The sequence below is a fragment of the Trichechus manatus genome, unplaced genomic scaffold, assembly GCF_000243295.1.
Source record: "Trichechus manatus latirostris isolate Lorelei unplaced genomic scaffold, TriManLat1.0 scaffold00162, whole genome shotgun sequence".
NCBI lineage: Eukaryota > Metazoa > Chordata > Mammalia > Sirenia > Trichechidae > Trichechus > Trichechus manatus.
In genome coordinates, this window is record NW_004444098.1 from 3,579,830 (window position 1) to 3,594,954 (window position 15,125).

General features: G+C 44.1%; 1 protein-coding gene across 2 annotated transcripts in view; it reads right to left on the reverse strand.

The window, feature by feature from the left end:
- Positions 1-2,033: 2,033 nt before the first annotated feature.
- Positions 2,034-15,125, reverse strand: part of FRMPD4 (FERM and PDZ domain containing 4) — a 217,706-nt gene continuing 204,614 nt past the window's right edge. The window contains exons 14-17 of one of the 2 annotated variants that reach the window (XM_023740710.1): positions 12,934-13,075; positions 5,956-7,020; positions 4,284-5,573; positions 2,034-2,292 (exon numbers count right to left, since the gene is read on the reverse strand). In XM_023740710.1, the coding sequence (XP_023596478.1) occupies positions 2,288-2,292; positions 4,284-5,573; positions 5,956-7,020; positions 12,934-13,075 (2,502 nt within the window). In that variant the 3' untranslated portion in view covers positions 2,034-2,287. Of the gene's footprint in view, positions 2,293-2,659; positions 5,574-5,955; positions 7,021-12,933; positions 13,076-15,125 lie in introns of those variants that run through there. The other variant, XM_023740711.1, reaches the window with a different exon arrangement.

Here is a 15,125-nt window from a genome sequence, read left to right on the forward strand (position 1 = left end):
ATTGGATGTTCCTTTTTGTAATTTTGCAAATCCTTTACTAAATGTTTTCTCACTCTAAAGGGAATTCTAAGTTTCATAGTTGGGGGGGGGGCAGGGAATGATGATGTCTTTGTTTCCTGTATTTTGATCTTTAGTAAAAATAGAGCTCTCCTTTCATCAAACAATAATTTTGGTATTATTAGTTCCTTTCATTTTACATAGTCAGAGCATCTATAACTCTAGATGTCAGTCAGGAATCTTCCCATCATTCCCTCTGTTCTTCTATTTGGGAAGTATTTTAATTTCATAAACATGGGGAAGAGCATTTCTGTCCACACAGTAGACTCCACCTCCCCACCCCATTTCTAGCCCAGATAGAATAAGCCAAAATTCAAAATCTGGGATTTTTGGAAGAAATCAACTGGTAACCAAGCATTATGAGCAAAAAACTTGATTTATTTTATATATATATTCTCTAGTAATTCATAGTAGGTTCTTGAATTTTAAATGTCTTTTGCTATTTCCAATGCTTAAAAATCATAATTTTAAAACGTAAGTACTGTTTTATATACACTGTGATTTATTTATTTATTTATTTTACTTCTAAATACGAATGATATGGTCTCCAAGTATCCACTTGGAAGGTAAGGGGATAGGGGGTCATTGTTTTTCTCTAACACGGTAGAATTTAAAATTTCACATCGTATACCTGGAGTTTCGACTATATGAAAAATAGCCAAATGTCACCACTTTCTTATATATTTCTTTTACATGTATATATATATATATATGTATAATATAAACAGAATACATCTGATTAGTACATTTCAACATTTCATCGATGTGACTTTTATCTCCTATTTTATATAAAATAACAAAATATACAGACAGAAGAAAGGAGACATCTGTTCATCGTACACGTAAAGTAAAGAAAAGTTCATGTATGGCTTTGCAAAGGTAGATTATGACGTGACTTTCACACTTTATTTATTTAAAAGCATCTTGAGAGAACGTGTTAGTGTGCTTACGATAGCGGCCATGGTGGTTGAATGTCGCATCGAGAGTCCAACAGTGGGATCCCCCGTGGTCTTTCCAGTGGCTACCTCAGCAGCTTTCAAGAGACAAATGTAGTTTATGACCACTTCATCAATCTTCGCTACAATTTCCTGCCGCTGTGTTTCTGAGTTCACAACTTTAACTAATCGCATGCAAGCTTCTGTTAGGCAACAGAGCACTTGAAAGCTGGAAGTCATAGCTAGGAGCATCTCCTCTGGACTTTTCTCGGCCATCGCCATTTTCCTACAGGCACTTCCCAACTGTCTGGATGCGATGGATAACAGTTGCTTGTACTGAGAAAGTGTAAGGTCATATGCTTCAGGGCGTGGCTCCTCTCTCTTCCCCGCGGTTGCTCTGACGAGGCAGAGAAGCTCATTGGCATCATTCTGGGCCGCGAGGAACCCATCGGGCATTGAATATGTGCTCTCTTTTAGGGCATTTATTCTTGCAATCCGGGCATCAAAAGCCAGGTTGCTGAAATCCAAGTCATCTGGGCCACTCAGGTCTTCCTCCCAGGCCTTCAGCACTGAACCTTTGGACAGCTCCCCTCCTTTCTTCTGAATCTCAACAGCCAGGGATGGGCTGGTTGGCTCTGGCATGGCTTGAGTCGTCTGTGGTTTGTAGAGGCAAGAGACCCGGCGGGTGACATCTTCCCCCTCGTCGTCCTCATCACCATCTTCATCCTGCCCTCGGTTCAGAAAACAGTAGCTAAAAGGTCCTCGGCACCTCCAATTGCTGCCCTCCAGCTTCCGCAAGGGTAATGTCCTATACAGCTTCGAGTCTTTCTGAGTCACCGGGGACCTCTTGTGAGCCTTCCCCTCAGAGCTGAAGTGCATCGAGCTTTGGGAAAAGCTTTTGGTGAGCTTCTTCCCCAGGGGGAGTTCTGTTCGTCTTTCTGAACTGGCCTCCGGTGCTTCTGTGATACCTGGACACTTTACACTGACTGCACCCTTGGTCCTCTCTCGGAGGGTCTCCATACCTACAGATCCCAAGAGGGCACTGCTACTACGTGTCAGCACCCTCTGGCTAGGCGGTGTCCTAAGGCTCCCCACTCTCAGACCCGGTGGCCTCCAGCTCACAGCCCCTCCGTATGCCTGGTTTGCTTGGGAGAAATCATTAGGGTCTTGATTTTCAGTTGGCACCTTTGATTCCAAATGAATGGTTGATGGTAGCAGGATGGGATCAGCTTCAGGACGTTGAGACCAAGCTGAAGGCATGCCTCCTTGTCTCTCCTTCCCAGGCTCTGTCAAAGCTACACTAGGGGTAGTAGAAAAACAGAGAGAATTGTTAAGCATCTCCTAGGTGCCCATGTTTACTGTATTTCTGCATGACGTCTGTCATTTCCCAGGGGTGCATTCTAGGAGGGCTGCCTTATGTTAAGGCCACTCCATTTTCTAATGACTGCCTCCTGAGAGCTCACAAAAGATTTCCCTTTCAATAAAGGTCAAGAAATACAGAAAACTGTTATTTCTGGAACTACTGATTTATTCAGAATTCTCTAGAAATGCCCTCCTTTTTAAGGAGCCCTGTGGCTCGGTGGTTAAGTGTTACCGCTGCTAACCAAAAGGCCAGCAGTTCAAATCCACCAGCCGCTCCCTGGAAACTCTATGGGGGCAGTTCTACTCTGTCCTGTAGGGTCTCTATGAGCCGGAATCGACTTGATGGCAACAGGTTTTTCAAGGGGGCAATCGAATTTCATGAATTGTCTTCATCCCCATATTTATATATCAAAGCACAGCACACTATTAGAAAACACACATCCCACACGTAGATTATTTCAACATAAAAACCAAAACCAAACCAAACCCATTGCTGTTGAGTGGATTCCGACTCATAGCGACCTATAGGACAGAGTAGAATTGCCCCTTGTGGTTTCCAAGGAGTGCCTGGTGGATTTGAACTGCCAACCTTTTGGTTAGCAGACGTAGCTCTTAACCACTACTCCACCAGGGTTTCCTGTTTCAACATATTTAAGATATTTAAGTTTCCCCTCAAGGGAGCTAGGTTAATCTTGGCATTGGTTACCGTCTTTAAAGAAGTGGCCTAGTTTAATTAATGCAAGGAGAGTCCCTTGAAGCTGTCCTGGTCCAGGGTTTGAAGTGAAGACACCAGGCAAGTACTCAACTTTTCTCAGAGAAGTGGTCATATGAAGAAAATCTCCATCTCACAGAACTTTTGTGAGAAGCAAGAGGTAACTTCGATGAAAGCTCTCTCTAAACCACTAAGGATTGAACAGTGTGATTTAATTAGGTTAGAGGTAAAGACGCTCGTTGGGCAGTGAGTTAGGTAACATTCAAAGGCAAGCTTCCCCAAGGCAGGTGTCTCTACCTGGCAGAGCCAGTGGTGGGTTTTCAGAAAGTAGATAATCTTGAAAGGTCAGGAGTGGAAGTTGACCAATATAAGATACCCCTAACATTTACTGACCCATAGAGGGAAGAAAACTATTGATGATATAATCTGAAATATAAAAGCATGAAAGAGCAGCTGTCTTTGCCAAGTGAAGGCTGGCCAAGGGCATGGGTGAAAGGGATATATGCCCACTGGGTAGGAGATTGGTGAAGGCAGGCACAGAGGGTGGAGCTGTTCTTGTTTATACCTGTGTCTGGATTTTATTATTTTGGGGGAAATGAAACAGTTCATCACACATCCCCCGAAAACCTTTCTGACACTGGGGTATGCCAGATACATTAGAATATTCCTCTAAGAGAGTCTTAGAAAACAGCAGAGTAGGGAGGAATCCGGAAGGACTGATGACAGGCAGGAGAGGGAGTCACATGATCTCCCCAAATCTCTCCCATCTCCCCCAAACCTGCTCTGTTATCTTTCCCTACCTCTCAATAGCGAAATGGCAAAATTAGAAATTAGATGCCTTGAGAGGGAAATCGAACTCTTTTGTGACCCTAAGCAATACTATCTTTTAGCTAAAAGTCATACTGGGTACCGCTCAAAGTCAACATTTGGAATTTAGAAAGAAACTGTTGCTCCATCAAGATCTAAAAGCAAACACAGAACAAGATTATAAAGAGCAAATGCCATTTTCACCATCATTCCAGATCTAGAAACTTCAGTATTTATAAAACACTGGGGGATCAGTGCTCGATATTTAGCTGAACCACAGTTTTGCAGCCCTTTTTATGCTTATTCTACCTTTTCTTTTCTTTCAGACTTTGTATTTTTACGTTTGCTGTGAATTTCGTTTACACGCCCCTGGCGTGCAGTGCAAAGAGCTACATCCATCATTGCTGTACCTGTGGTTTCCTTAATCTTGGGGAGCCGATGACATCCGTCTCTCAAAGTGCCAAACAGGGGTTCGGCATTAATGGCTGTGTGCAGCGCAGGCACTGTCATCCGCGGACACATCCCCTCTGTCTGAGGGTGCATTTCCTTGAAGGTGGCTCCGTGGTTGGGGAGCCCAGCGGCTCTCTCCTCTGAAGTGATATAACTCATGCCTTTCCCCGAAGCGTCGGGAATCAGGTGCTTCCCAATGGAGGCGCAGAGCGGGGACTCCACAGGCGTGGCACAGGTGCTGCCACTGCTGCCCGTGCCACAGCCGGCATCCACCGAAGAGCCTTGAGAGCTCTGTAGAGAAAAGTGGCCCTCGCTCTGCAGAGATGACATCCGCTTGGCCAAGTGGTACTCACAAAGCCGGGCCACACTCTCTTCCGCCTCCGGAAGCTTGGGAGGATGGTCGTGGGTGGATGAGTCAGCATCCTCTGGGTTATTCACGTCTTTGGCTGAGGATACACAGGTCACGTCAGTTAGGAAGCGGTCCCCTTGGCCAAGTCCAGAACCATCACTGGCTCCTCCATCTGGAGCCCCTTCATCCTTCCCTTCGACCTCCCTTGGCCCGAGACCAGAAGCTCTTGCAAAGGTTTTTCCTGTTGCTGCTTCCAGCCCGCTTTTTTCAGCCACCCCACCCTCAGTGGCCACATACCATCTTTGGCTGTCTTTGCGAAAGGCAGTTCTCTCCAGGTTAAAAGTGCTAAGGTGTTGACTATCCCTTGAAGACACAGTACCAAACGTACCTTTGGCGTCCTCCTCCACCTCGGCTGGTTTGGTCCCCTGCTGCTTTTTCCCTGGCATATTCCCATTAGGGGGTGTTTTCCCCTCTCCGTTGGCCAGCTTGCTTTTCCTTTTGCTGGTGCAGGAATATGCCACCGACCCCATGTGCAGTTTGCTAAAATAGTCTGTGACCGACTTGGTCTCCATGGTTTCGGGCTCCATCTCCATGTGGTCTGAGTGAAGGATCTGCTTGGAAGGCACGACTTTGGGCGGGAGGTCAGTCGCTGGGCGAGCTGCCAGGGCGTGAGAGGACTTTGGAGGCAAGCCCCCAGCGGGGGGTTTGGAGGCAGGAAACTCTGTCTGCTCTTCGGCAAGGGGGTGGTAGCCTTCATGAGTGGCCAAGAACATGCGGGAGAGGTTTTCTGACTGCTTCTGTGCTGTGGCCAGTTCAGAACTCTCCGTCATTTCAGAAGAGTTAGTTTCATTGCCTGAGTCTGACGAAGACTCAGGACTATAAGCCCGCAAGATGGCTACACCTGCAGGCCGTAAAAAACAAGAACCAGTTAACGGTTGTGTCAGAGGCACTTGAAGACATGTAAGAAAATGGGGCTCATTATTATTCAAAGACAAAAACAGAAAACAACAAGTATTTCCCTTTTTAATAAGGACTCTGAGTTTATTGCACAGTTGTTCCGGAAATGGGGAAAAAACGTGCCACATATTAAAAAAAAAGCGGGGGGGGGGGACAACAAAGGAAACCACATACACAAAAAAACCACGATGGTCGTTTCAGCACATTTATAAAATGGGACGTGTGTGAAATGGTGGACACCACATAATAGGACTCCAAGGGCAAATGGCTTGAAAGGATGAAATGATACGGTTATCAGTGAATAAACGTAACAATCATGAAAGAACCTGAATTGTCACTGGTCTGCTGTTCTTCTGACACGGACAGAGCTTCTAGAGCTTCCAGTGTGGAGACGACAGCGTTGTCTAGCCCCTTCTCACACTTCCCTTCGGCGCTGGTGGGCACAGCGTCAATGAGGGACACGGGGATCTCGTCGTTTTGCAGGTTGCTGCCTTGCTCCTTGTCCTCGCAGAAGGAAGCTGCTTGGCTCTGAGAGTCCTCCTCATCTGAACTGTCTCTAAAGCCGGGTGGGGGCGCAGCGATAGCCATGTTCAAGGAACGTAACAGGAAGTCATCTTCATTGTCATCGCCTTCCGGAGGGGGCAGGGACGTGAGGTCAATGATGTCATCGCTGGACCCAGCCAGGTTGAGGATGGGTGGCTGGTCTATCTCTCCCACCACGAGGTCCTCCTCACAGCTCACCTCGTCCTCGTCCTCTGCATCGTCGGTGTTTTCTGCGTAACAGATGTCATGCAGGAGGGGCTCCTCAATCCCTTCGGTGGCCCCGAAGTTCTTCACGTCGCCTATGTTTGCATAAACGGAATTTGCCACAAACTGGATGCCCTCTGCATCTGGAGTGAGGTCTAGGTTCTTCATGTCGTTGGCACTGCTGATGTAGAGGTTCCTCTGCTTCTCCAGCATCTCTGGACTCTCATCCAACAGTCTTTCATAGCCGAGAGTCGGGGGGCTCATGCCATCATCCAAGGCGAGATCTCCAAAAATAAAGGACACTTTAGCTCCTCTAGGAGATTCCTGTGGTTTCTTTAGAGTTTCTGGTCCGGAGAGGGTCAACAGAGACCGCTGCGCTAGACTTCTGTAGTCTGCCTCGCATGGGGCATCACCTGGCTGGGCCAGCTGCGGGTTAAGCTCATCGGAATTATACGAATTGTCTATGTACAGATGCCGATGGTCTTTGGGACACAAGGTGCCCTCTGCAATGTCAACTGTCTTCTGTTTTGCATCTATATATGTTATCTGGGCTTCTTGTTCCCCTTCGCCAATAAAGGTGGTCATTTGGGGTATACAGTTCCAATCTGGGCCAAGGAGGTTATGCTTTCCTTTGTTCTCAGTTCCTAAAGAGAAAGAATCATGCAAAGACATTACCGTGCTGTCTGGTTTCTGGGAGAGCCTTGTCTCTGTTTCTTAATTTAATAGCTTGTAGCATTGCTTGTGTAGATATCGTTATGCAGCTTTTCAAATTTGGTACCAGCTGATTTGGACTTCAGGCATTAAGCACCTCTTGACCTTAGCCAAATTGATACTTCATAAAGATAATTGCTATTTGATAAAATATAATACCATCTGGCAGTAGGGAACTATAGCTTAATTCTATCCGACCCTTTGTTCTATTATTAAAAGAATTCATTTAGGTCTACGGATGCGAATATGTAACATGCCTTTTAAAATCCTTCAAAGCAATATTTCAATGGGCTATTATTCCAAACAATAGATTGCCCTTTTCTCTGTAAAACAAGATCTAACATTCTCCACCTTGTGAAAGAAGATGTTGGACTTTTTCCTCAGTGAGTTAAGAGAAGGTCAAGGGTCCTCGTATTTCTGCCATGTTTTTTAGGAGATTAAAATAAATATGTAATGATAGATACAAAAAGAGGAAGACCCTCAACAAGATGGACTGACACAGTGGCTACAACAATGGGCTCAAACACAGCAGCGATTGTGAGGACGGCGCAGGACTGGGCAGTGTTGCCTTCTGTTGTACATGGGGTAGTTATGAGTCGGAATTGACTTGATGGCACCTAACAACAACAACGATAGATAGCATGACAACCTCTCTCTTCAGCCTTTTCGTATTCTACTGGGTATTAATCTATTCATGTGTAAATGTCATTATGTATGCTTGTATGCATGGATATATACTCATATATATATTTAAAAACACAATGCATGAGGTAGCGCATTCACAGGTAATATAGTTCTCTCTGCTATTTCAAAGCATAGCTAATAATTTGACTAACCTCAATTTTTGTTCGTATAATGGGGACTCTTGAAGATTTGTTTGATTGGCCTTATTAATTAAAATTGCAAAATTCTGATTTAAATATTGGTTTTGTTTGCTCTTCAGGGAGTTTCCAAAGGGAATTTTGATGTAGAAATTTTGCTCTGCTATTTCACAAGACGGGGCACTGGGTTATTCTGCCACTATTGTTTTGTAGATTCCAGAGGCAACATTCTGAGGAAAAGATAACTAGTAATTGTAGTAAATTTTAGGGTCACATCATTCTCCCATCTGTTCCCCCAAAGTGCCCCCTGGCCCAGGTTTGGAGAATGCTGACATCAAATGTACAAGATGTATGGGAGAAATGTAACAAAAATCAGTCTTACCAAAGAGGTTATTGCTCCCTCCAAAATTATACAATGGACATATTATGCTGTCATGGATTGAACTGTGTCCCTCCAAAATATATGTCAACTTAGCTAGTCCTGATTCCCAGTACTGTGTGACTGTCCACCATTTTGTCATCTGATGTGATTTTCCTATGTGTTGTAAATCCTACCTCTATGATGTAAATGAAGCAGGATTAGAGGCAGTTGTATTAATGAGGCAGAACTCAATCTACAAGATTAGGCTATATCCTGAGTCAATCTCTTTTGAGATATAAAAGAGAGAAGCAAGCAGAGAGACCTGGGGACCTCATACCACCAGGAAGCAATAGCCAGGAGAATAGAGAGTCCTTTGGACCCGGGGTCCCTGTGCTGAGACAGGGGAAGATTGATGACAAGGACCTTCCCCCAGAGCTGAAAGAGAGAGAAAACCTTCCCCTGGAGCTGGCACCCTGAATTCGGACTTCTAGCCTCCTAGACTGTGAGAGAATAAATTTCTGTTTGTTAAAGCCATCCACTTGTGGTATTTCTGTTATAGCAGCACTAGATAACTAAGACATATGGATTGCATTGTGTCCCTTCTCCCCCAAATACGTGTTGTAAACCCTAACCCCTATACCTGTGGATGTAATCCCATTTGGGAGTAGAGTTTTCTTTAGTATGTTAATAAGGCTGTATCAGTGCAGGGTGTGTTTTAAGCCAATCGCTTTTGAGATATAAAGGAGCAGTTTAGGTATAGAAGCAAGCAAGCACAAGTGGGGTAAGATTGATGCCATGTGGAGATCTCCAAGGAACAGAGAAAGAGAAGTTGACCGAGAGAGAAAGCCTTCCCCTAGAGCCAGTGCCCTGAATTCGGACTTCTAGCCTCCTAAATTGTGAGAAAATAAATTTCTGTACATTAAAACCACCCACTTGTGGTATTTTTGTTATAGCAGCACTAAGAAACTAAGATAGTACATAATACTGAGCCGTGCTCATAGTCATATTACTTAATATACGTATATTTTCATGAGTAGCAAGTAAAATGTATAATTTCAAAGGCACTGAGTTACACACTGGCCATATTTGCATCTTATAATACACACACCTTATAAGGGTCCAGCACTGTTTTATTAATAACCACAAAACTTCAGATTATGACTGGCTCTGTGTGTGTGTGTGCACGTGCGCACATGCATGAGTCCGCTGGGAGTGTGGATTATGGGGGGAGGGAGAGTGGTTCAGCAAACTGCATCTGTGACACAACTCTGGGTTTCAGCCAGGGGTTGGCAAACTCTTTCTGTAAAAGAGGGGTCGGATAGTAAATATTTTAGGTTTTGTGGGCCAAGTACTCAGTTGAGCAACTACTCAACCCTGCTGCTGTAATGCAAAAGCAGCCACAGATAATACATAAAAGAGTGGGTGTAGTGGCCTCCAAAAGATATGTTCACCTAGGACCTGTGAATGTGATCTTATTTGGGAAAAGGGTTTTGCGGATGTAATTATGGTAAGGATCTCGAGATGAGGTCATCCTGGATTATCCAGGTGGGCCTGAAATTCAATGGCAAGTGTCCTTATAAGAGACAAAAGAAGAAAAGACACACAGAGAAGAAGGCCATGTGAAGATGGAGGCAGAGATCGGCATGCTGTAGCCACAAGTAATGTTGACAGCTACCAGAAGGTGGAAGAGGCAAGGAAGGATTCTCCCCAGAGCCTTCTGAGGGAATGTGGCCCTACGGTCACCTTGGTTTCAGACTTCTGACCTCCAGAACTGTGAGAGAACAAATTTCGGTTGTTTTTAGCCACCCAGTTTGTGACCATTTGTTAGGGTGACCACAGGAGACTAATAAAATGGGTGTGGCTGAATTCCAATAAAACTTTATTTCCAAAAAAAAGATTTGGTTCAGGGGCCATAATTTGCTGACTCCTTGTACAGATCAACAAGAAAACCGAACAGGTCAGCTGGCTAAAAGCAAGCTAACGGATACTTACTCAGACCCTCCTAAGCCATGAAGGTGCATAAATACGTGGCATCGGGGACTCTGAAAGTGCTCAAAGGTTAATTTTCAAGATATAGAGAAGAAGAAATGGGGGGCTTACTGTTCCTTATTATAAGATCCAGACTAAGGTTTATGCTCCATTTGAGCCAAGACAAGAAGAAAATACACTCTCAATCTTGGCGGCCAACCAGAAGAGTATACTAATTTGACTTTCTGGAATGATTTTGGGGACACTGAAGGATGTGAGTTGGGCATTGGGGTCTATACTGTGGCCCAGTTTCCTACAGAGCAGGGTGAGAGGAGAGAACGGAATAGGGGTAAACTGGCCTCACCAGCCTCTTTGCGCTCTACATTTCTTGAGTCTCAGGAGACCCTATGGGAGTTCCTGCAGAGAGGACAGGGCTTTCAGCCATTAGAGGATGCTGTAGGTCCTGGGTTGCTTAGTTCTACAAGCTTCTTTTTGGATTACGCCATCTCCCTCCCGTATTCTTCATTCTCTCTCAGAGTGGGGAGAGGTATTTGGAACATGTGCCTTCACCCTCATTCTTGTTGTAGAACTGGAAGAAATTACTGAGAGATCAAAGTTTCATTCTTTCCCCATGATAATAATAGTTTTTGTAACTAAATTTTTGCCTTTCAAAGTTTTATTAAACATTACATTGTGGGTCTCTATAAATTGGACAGAACTGAGGCCCCTCATTCCTGTAACCATTTTTTAGGATGGTAGGTTTGGTTTTCTTCACACATCTATATAATTTTAACAGTCCACAGGGAAAAGGTTTTTATTTTCAAGATAAATGCTAAGATTTGAAAATAAAAAGCAGAAACTGGTTTTCCAGTGAGAAAGGATTGTGTCAAATCGCTGAATTGCTCTTCGGAATGTCAAAGGTCAATGCTAAATTGCTCGGAATCGCCCAGCTCAGTGAAAACATAAGGTCATAGAAATACTCGCCAAATCTAGCCCACACTCTCTACCTCCTTTTCTCCCTTCCTCTTCTCTATTTTTAACCATTTCTGTCTCTCAGGGTCTTTTTGTGCTGCACGTTCTGGCTTCGTTTCCTGTCTGTGTTTCTGCCATCTTCATTCTTGATTTTCCTACCACCTTTTTTTTCACTGCAAATTATTAATTGTCAATTATTGAAGTGCTGGGCATTGTTTTAGGTGCTGTACATGGAATTTTTCTAATGCTTACCTTGCAATGTAGGTTGTTGGTCCCAATTTTTACAGATGAGAAAACCCAAGCTTAAAAAAAAAAAAACATCGCCATCGAGTCAATTCCGACTCATAGCGACCCTAGAAGACAGAGTAGAACTGCCTCATAGGGTTTCCAAGGAGTGGCTGGGTGATTCGAACTGCTGACCTTTTGGTTAGCAGCCGAGCTCTTAACCACTACGCCACCAGGGCTCCAAACCAAGCTTAGAGAGCTTAAAAAAAATAGATACTCAAGGTCCAAGACTGGTTAGTGTCAGGGGCTGGATTAAATCTTAGATTTATCTAACTCGAAAGTCAAAGCTAACTTCTGCTATGCCTTCTCCATCTCTCTCTTCCTCTCTCACTTCCTTTTTCCAATGACCGTAATTGCTTTCACTTAGCCAGCCATCATAATAAACTGTGTGTGTACCTACATATCACAATATTTTAATGGAAAAAAGATTCATGTTTTTACTAAGTTCAAAAGTGAGACAATTTCCCTTCCCTTCTTTTTCCTTCCTCAGAAACAAAGACAATGAAAGTTGTTCTTAAAATTTCCCTTTCCTTAAAAAAATCTGTGGGACCCCTGATTATCATTTTTTCATGGGTCAGTGGTTCTGGCTTGAATAAAACTACCCCCTTTGCCATTCATCAGCCACGTTTATTAAGCGCCCCCTATAGATAGAAGGCAGAATCAACTCGATGGCAATGGGTTTGATTTTTTTGTTTTGTTCTTTTTATAGATAGAAGAAAGTATTCAAACACTGAAGAAAAAAATAACCCCCAAACAAATGAAAACTATCCCCCACAGAGAAACCATCAATTTAATCAATGGTGTGGCCCTCCCTGTCCTCATTTTGGGGCTATTTTGTTCTGGCAAGTGGCTGAAGTGAATTATTTGATGTCTTTGCCATCTCCACGCTCCTGCTGTCAAGGCAACATGGCTGCCAGGGTGGAGGAATTCCCTTCTCAGTCATCCAAGTTCAAGTTCTAGGCAATACCCACCTTCTCCTGTTAGAAGGATCTAAAGAAGAAGGTCTGGCTGCAGGGGTAGGCTCCCAGGTGTCTTAGCATCAGGCACATTAAGGAGAGACCAGCCCTAAAGCAGGGAGCTCACAGACTCCCATGAGCGTATTCCATCTTAGGTCTCTGCGTCCCGACCTCTCTCAGAGTGAGGCAATACAACCTCAGCTAGAAAGACTGCTGCTTTCTCCCTTCACCAGACTAAAAAGCACAGTCTCTGGAAGTTAGCACACCAGCATTTCTGAGTGACGTATAAGAGAAGATGGGAAGTCAGCGTTTTCACTTTTAAAAATTGTCCATATCAGGACAAGTATTGGAAGGTTTTGGTGTTAAATGTGGGCATTAGATTTTTTATGGGTGCAATTTTAACTTTTTAAAACCATCCTTATTATTGTTTTCTGTTGGGGTGCGGGAGGGTGGTCGTTGTTTCATTGGTTTAGAAGAAAATACCTGCTTCCTGGGTCCCTGCATTGTTTTTCTTGTTGGCCATGTTAAATATCGACCTCCTGGAATCTACAAGTAGCCGGTAATATCCAGCTGTCAGGCAGGCCAGGTTCATGGCATCCGACGATTCCATCAGGAGCGTGATGGGCTACACAAAAGAGAACGTTTTGGTTAAAGCCATCCATCCATCCTTAATAACCTCTCTCAAATGTCAACAGCTGCATTTATGCTTATGAAACGTAAATAAAGGAAGTTAATGGGCAAACGCTTCATTGGAGAACCACAAATGAGGGTTAAACGTCAGACGTAACACAGAGAGCCTTACTGGAAAAACATTTAGGAGACGCCATTTTGAAAGCCTGGCCTTTTGAATCTCTTTCAAGTTATACTGGAATTAAAAAATCAAAACCAAAATCAAACAAAACATTTGCTGATTTCTAAATAGCTAGCATTTTAAAGAGGGACAGGTAAAGAGTCAGTTACCAGATGTGAGCTCGCAATCTGAAAATGACAAGGAAGATTAAGTTTGGAGCTCATGGTGAAAATTAGTGTTGACGAGAAGTAAAAATCAAGTGGAAATTGCTGCTATGACTAATAAACAGTGTCAAAGTGGTCCAGAAAGAAGATGTTTCTAAAATAATTGTAAATTCACAGGTGGGTAAAACAGAGATGGGCGTTGAGAAAAGGCCTTGATAAAACTTTCCGGAAACAATGTGGTCATCATATAATTGGACATGGATCTTGGGTGTACGGGGAAGGAAGTGTTTGACTGAAGCAATGATTTCCATTCAGTTAGGAAGAGTGGACTAGCTGGTGTGATCTTGCTGAAAAAGAGAGAAAGTGAGGGAGAAAAAAGGAAGGAAAAAAGGACAGACACCAAGTGAGGCACAGAAAATGTGAGGCAACAGGCCTCTCGTCTTCACTCCCAGGTGCAGTACACTGGCCAAGTTTAACACCCCGCCTGGTGGAATCTGATTCCCATCTAAAGCCCTGTACTGATTGCTGAGCTGCCTTTTCCTCCCACTTTAATAGAGGTCTGCCCTTGACCGCCAAGCCTCTCTAGCATCACACTCGTGGTGGTGCGGCCACCCAGGGTCCTTACATAAAGGCAAGAAACCATCAGGTCTCGTCACTCACTTCTGTTTGGGACAGATTACCCCCGTTATTGACTGCATCCAATTCATCCTTTCTTCTGTCCCTTTCCCATGATGGTCATGGACTTGGTGAGGTGTTCCAATCCTACTCTCTCACCTTCAGCTTGCTATGAGGTCAACTTCAGGCCCCCAGGTTCAACCTATGACATCCCATGGGCCACTGTTAAGATTTCTGGGCTCCACTTTCTCTCTCTCATGATCTATCTCTTCCTGATGTAGAGCATAGTCATGTTTTCTGATTTGCTTTCTAGAAAATCTTTCTATCCTCTATTACTCTTAATCCATTCCTCCCATACCACCCTGGTGGGCGTGGGGGTGGGGTGGCTCCCTCCTGGCTGATGTCTCCTTTGTGGAGTCACCATCTCCCTTCTGGTCCAGTGCCTTTTCTCCTGGATGCTAGTAGAAACATCAGCATACATTAAGGTAGCAACAGTCCAATGACTCCTCTACTCCTGGGGAAGAAGGTGTGGACAGGAGACCTGCATCATCTCCAGTCAACTTCTGTTTTGGGTGGAGAGTTTGCCCTTTGTGAAAAATTATAGATGGGTGCTTTAAATGGAACAATGTTTAAATGGAGTGCCCATGACATTCACAGCTGATGACATAGAGGCCATCGAGTCAATTCCAACTCATGGCAGCACCATATGTGTCAGAGTAGAACTGTGCTCCATAGAGTTTTCAGTGACTGATTTTTCTGAAGTGGATTGCCAGGCCTTTCTCCCAAGGTACTTCTGAATGGACTTGAACCTCCAACCTTTTCAGTTAGCAGCTGAGCACATGAACCGTTTGCATCACCCAGGGACTCTGGATGAGAAGACAGACTGACTAAAATAATCTGCTTTTACTGAAGGATAAACACACATGGACCAAACCTAACAAAAGGGAATAAGGATTCTAAACACAGTTGGGAAAAATTTCTCTGACTCTGTAGATATGATTCTTATATTCTACGAAGTGAGCTGGAAAAAATCTTTCCTACTCTATCTATACACAAGTATTCTAGAGCCAGAAGGGACCTTAGAGATGATCAAGCTTACCTTCTCA